Below are 5,811 nucleotides of genomic sequence, written 5' to 3'. Positions count from 1 at the left end.
GACGATTTATATATTATATGATTTAGGAGAATCATGTTTTTAAAATCCATTTAGGGGAATCGAGTAATTTGGTTCTTCTGTTAATTTATTTAAATAAAAAAGCCAAAAATAAACAAAACCACATTAATCTTAATTAATTTAATTTCAACTAATTTTCAATATTTGTTATTAATTGCCGTGCTAAATGAAATCACCCCTTGACTAATATGCTTCAAAAATCCAAAAATCACTCCTGGAATCACGGAGCACAAAATCAAGCCTGATTCAAACTTCCTCTTCCCTTTGGTGGCGCAATACATGGTTCTCTCTAGATATCATTGACGGCGCAGACCTCCTCCATCGAACCATCCAAGCGCCGCTCCATTCCCAAGTGAAGTATACGCTCCCGATTATTCATCCTATTGCGGCGGCTACGGTGCATGGTTTGGTATTGGTTACATCAGCAGCGCCAACCTCATCCAGTCAAACAATCAAAGACAAGGCTACGTTGCAACACTTCCGGAAGAGAGCATCTTCCATGGCGTTTTCACCCCCTGAAGGAGGATCGATTAGTACATTGATCAATCCAACACAAGGCGATGAACAATTCAGTGTAGGTGAATTAGACATTCAAGAGTAAGAAGGGTGGAAGGTATGTTGCATAAGCTTCTCCTTGGTTGTTAGAAATTTTGTAACAATGTGGTATTTGAAGCATTGTTATTTATGCTAATTAGATGTTTTTTAACTTCAAAAAGTATATTTATTTGGAAAATTCTGGCACAGTTATATATTGAGCTGAGCAAAGTATGCTTGAAAATTGCTACTAAATACTTACCCATCATGTGTGAATCATTAGAATTGCCATCATTAAAATATGCTTGACTCCCAGATTTGTGATGCAATTTTTTTGATGGTTTTTATTGGACTCATTCATTATATAATAAGGAATGTTCTTAACTTGAAAATGCTTTTTTCCGGTTTCTTTAATTGAAGGTCGACAAAATTACCAATGTCGTTGTGACTAGAAAGAATGAGTTGGACGACGGACACGATGTTTGAATGTGCTATCTCGATGTTTCTAGTTCATGCTAATTAGATGTTTTTTAAGCGACATTAGACTTTTCACTATGTTAATTTTGTATTATTGATTAAGAAAGAACATGTGCTCTTTTTGGTAGTATTTATGCCTTGGCATGATTTTTATGAGAATATGCTTTGATTTTACTCTTCATTTACTTCCTTAGGGTAGGATACATCAATTCGGCACATGCTTTCAATATAGTATAACTCTATTAGTGAGTGCTTTATGAATCCTCAAATGGTATTAGACCATATAATGACATAGAAGGAAAAAAGTAGAGTGATGATTGTACACTTCTCTAAAGTTCAAATATCATTTCTAGATTTATCATCATAGGATTTTACTGGAATTCTTCCCAGGTTACTATATAAAGGTGTTTTGTGATTTGTAAACCTATCAAATGTATTGGTTCCTTATGTGATCAACTCGTTAACCATACAAATTCAAACAAATCCAACATTCAACATATTAGGTTGGGCTAAAGGCTTGGTTAGTATTTATAGGGAAATAAATCTGTATAATGTAGATGTTTTCTAAAATTCAAAAAGCTCATTCATTTGAGATATTATTAAAGTATGCTAAGAATTTGTATTAAATACTTACTATGTTAGGGCTAGTTTAATTCGTATCTAATTTTGTGTATTGACGTTACAGTTGTCGGATCATAGTGGCGTAGGCGAAGAGGAAATTCCAGTCGTAGGAATGAGTTTTGGTTCATTGCCTCTCGCACAGAAATTTTATGCAAACTATGCAAAAAAAGTTGGGTTCGTTACTAAAATCAGGAACACGAATTTCGACAAGACACGGAAGGAATAAAAGATACCGGTTAATCAATCTATTTACTGCACCCGAGAAGGTTATCGAGAGTCTAGGGTGAACGCAGTAACTCGAGCAAACAGAATTACAGCCGCGAGATGCAGAGCAAGGATGTGTGTCGTGCTGGACAAGGAGAATGAATGTTGAGTTGTGTCTAGATTAGAACTGAGGCATTCTCACCCCTGTTCGGCTAAGAAAGTTGTACATTATCATGAGTACCGGGAGCTGACCATGCATGCTAAGTGCGTCATTACGGATAACAACGAGGCTGGAATAAGACCCAACAAGACGTATCTAGCACTGGCAAATGAGGTTGGTAGGTCCGCAAACCTGGGTTTTTTAGAAAAGGATATTAGAAATTACATCACACGCAATCTCCAATGCTCCGATGACAATGAGTACTTCCAGGGGATGATGAATTATTTCGTTCGAATGAAGGAGATCAATCCCAACTTCTTTTATGCCATAGATATTGACGATGCTAATAAATTTAGGAGCGCACTCTGGGTAGATGCAAGGTGCAGGGTTTCGTATGAATATTACGGAGATGTGGTGTCGTTTGACACCACATACAGAAGAAACAGGTCTGTATATGTATTGGTGAATTGCAAGAGCAGTTATTTCTTAAATTTGTCTTATTGCCTCATAGTTGTTTTTGCTCTTTTCACAGGCATGGTCTGCCGTTTGCATCCTTTGTAGGTGTAAACCACCATGGGAAGTCTACTCTTCTTGGTTGTGCTTTACTTGGGAGCGAGGAGATCCCTAGTTTTGAATGGGTGTTCACGCAGTGGGTGAGATGTGTCGGGACTGCACCAAGGGGGATTATCACTGACCAGTGCAAGGCGATGACTGGTGCTATTAGGAAGGTCCTACCTGACACTGTCCACCGATGGTGCATCTGGCACATAATGAAGAAATCACAATTCAAGCTCGGTGGATATGCTAGGTACGGAGAACTGAATGCAATAATGAATCACATTGTGTGGAATTCTCCTTTGACTGAATCATTCGAGGCTGATTGGGCTGGTTTCATCAAACAGTTTAAGTTAGGCCAGAACAGATGGTTAGCAGGTAGGTTATTGTTAAATTAAATCCCGTCTGTTGGTTTCTAGTTGCCTATTTATTCACTTCATGTTATTTTTGCCGCCTTGATTCCGTTCTTATGTTTTTGCTAAGATATGTAGCTGAGTTTTCTACCTTTATAGACAGTGGATGTTCTTTTCAGTATATAAATAGATGTTTTTTTCGTAGTGTGTCTGGATGTTTTTTTAATTTATTTTATCAATAAGTTAGAAGTGAGGTCATCATGTTGTTTATAAGCGGCACTCTTATGCATTTGTTTTTTTTTTTTTGGCAGACCTTTACGCGAATCGACAGAAAGTAGGTTCCAATATTCTTCAAGAGTGAATTTTGGGCAGGCATGAGGAGTACACAACGTAGTGAAAGTATGCACGCATTTTATGGTGGATACCTGCATTGCAAGAGTGGGTTGGTTCAGTTCGTCCATGAATACGATAATGTTCTTGGAACCAAGGAGCAAAAGGAGATGGAAGATGATGCTGCGGACTCGAAAGGAGTCATCTCATGTATAGGGAGCACGAGCATTGAGAGACAGTTTCAGCAGGAATACACTAGTAGTATGTTCAGGACTCTTCAACTGGAGTAAGAAAAAAAAACCAATTGCGTGGTTCGATCAATTGAACAAAAGGGAGATACAATTTCTATTACAGTGGACGAGCAGAAGGAATTCTGGGGGAAGCCTGTCTACCATACTTTCAGGGTCGACTTTGACCCTTTGAGTCGAAAGGGTCAGCGCGAGTACAACAAGTTTGAATCCGCTGGTATATTGTGTTGCCACACCCTTACGGTCTGGTCATACTACAGAGTTGACACAATACCGAGCTGCTATGTTCTTCCTCGATGTAGTAAGAATGTCATCCGCAAACACACTTACATCAAGGGTAGCCATGACGTGGCTCGGAGTGATGAAAGCAACAACTTGTTCAGGCATCTGTGTTCAGAGTTCTATAACGTTGCGCAGGAGTTTGTTGCTTGTGATGAGGAAGCAGCCATCTTGCGAGCTGCCCTTTGGGATGCAAAGTCCAAGCTGACTGATTACCGTGCTAGCATGCGTTCTAATACTATTGCTGCGTCTCAGAATACCGTGCCCGCACAGTGCACAGGCGGTGCGATTGTACATGACATACAGGGACCCTCAAGAGTCAAAACCAAAGGACGGCCTAAGGGTAAGAGACTTAGAGCAGAGTTGGACAAGTCAATTAAGAAATCAATGCAAAAAAGGAAGAGGAAATCACATCTGGTATGTGTTAGAAGCGACATATATTTTAAATTTTTATCACGAAATGGTGTTCTTGATTAATGTATGTTGTTCTGTTTGTGTTGTGCATCTTGTAGGATGAGGTTGACCTTCCGTCAGATAATGATCATCATGGGTCCCTTAATAAAAGATTTGAGGATTCTACTATGTGGAATTCATCGGATGGTGGCGGATTCATGCACCTGTTGAATTCTTTTAGGCATATATAGATAGGTTTCTTGGTGTGTCATTCTTTACATACAACTTAATAAACTATTCCCTTTTCTGTTTTGTCACCTGTAGTTATCCTGTTTTGTTGTTATCTTTTCCCCATTTCTCGTTTATTAAGGTTTTAAATAAACGAATTGTCACATAGTTGTTTGCAAAAATTAAACGGTTTAAATCCGCCGTGAAAACGGACCAAGAGAATTTAAAAAAAAAAAGGAACAAAACGCATTGATATCTCAATGAAGTGAACGCAGTCGCTAATGCGTAACACATGAAACAAAGAAATCATATACAAAAACATCCATTTTACAATCAGAAGAAACATCCGGATCCCTACCCAAGACACCATCCTCTTAAAATCTCTCCTACTGTAGCCTGATCACGACCGAAGTCGGTGCAATGCGTTAATTTTCAGTAACTTCACAATTCTAGCATTAGAAAACAATGATAAAAAAAATAAAGAACACCTCCATTTAGTTAACACCACGCGAGTTAATGGACATAAGTGCCACTTAAGCATAGACATGACTAAAAGGGTTATATACACCGATCAGAGTTCACTCAATAGTATCAATATGCAATGAATTGCCTAATGAACTACTGACATCACTAACTTGGAAAAAATTGCTTGAGAATCCTGAAATAATTAATATATGAAATCTGCTGACGAGTATCTAACAAAACATGAGCCACTCACTCATCAACGAAGTACTAACAAGTTCAAATGCTTTAAACATGACAAAACATAAAACAAATCCAGAACCATCCAATTTACAAAGTAAAAGAAACATCCTAATTCCCAGCTCAAGCACCATCCACTCAGAGGTTTACGATTGATTGTCACCATCAACTTGAGAAAATCAGCAACATGAAATGATAACCTGCAGCGAAACAGGATTTATCAGGCTCACACGAAACTAGTTTAAGCCGGAAAATGCCATATTAAGCTACATAACTCTACCACAAGGAAAACATAGTAGTAACGCAGGTGTCTATATTGATGTTTTCCTACCTAGTCAAAAACTCTACTTCCGTTGTCTTCCCCCCTTTCTTGGCTTTCTAGTGGGTAACCCCGCACGCTGCAGCATGCTCTTCGTGCTCGGTGCTGTGAAAGATGATCTCACAGCCTTAGACTTTTTCCTAGGCTGGTTTCGGCGCACATGATTGATGTCCAATGCCTACAGCGCCTTGCCAATTTCTGAATTATGAGGACCGATCACTATGTCTAGTATGATCTCCTTCCTAAACTCCTGTATGACGTCCTGCATGGCAATTACGTGTTGGAGGGTAATTTTAAAAACGAGAAAGAAATTGACTACAAAGGGGTTCAACTTAATTGTTATAACATATTTAAATTCACATGGTCTCAATGCTACAATGGTTTATCTAA

The 5,811-nt window shown here is 38.6% G+C and overlaps 1 protein-coding gene across 1 annotated transcript; it reads left to right on the top strand.

Annotated features, from left to right (window-relative positions):
- Positions 1-2,107: 2,107 nt before the first annotated feature.
- LOC112769556 (protein FAR1-RELATED SEQUENCE 5-like) lies at positions 2,108-4,423 on the top strand. The gene is made up of 5 exons (XM_025814064.1): positions 2,108-2,460; positions 2,547-2,947; positions 3,295-3,513; positions 3,607-4,196; positions 4,292-4,423. The coding sequence occupies exons 1-5, from the start codon at positions 2,108-2,110 to the stop codon at positions 4,421-4,423; spliced, it is 1,695 nt and encodes a 564-aa protein (XP_025669849.1).
- Positions 4,424-5,811: the final 1,388 nt, after the last annotated feature.

This window comes from Arachis hypogaea, chromosome 18, assembly GCF_003086295.3.
Source record: "Arachis hypogaea cultivar Tifrunner chromosome 18, arahy.Tifrunner.gnm2.J5K5, whole genome shotgun sequence".
NCBI classification, from domain to species: Eukaryota; Viridiplantae; Streptophyta; class Magnoliopsida; order Fabales; family Fabaceae; genus Arachis; species Arachis hypogaea.
The sequence above is the reverse complement of the archived record's forward strand: the minus strand, read 5'-3'. Positions and strand labels throughout refer to the sequence as shown.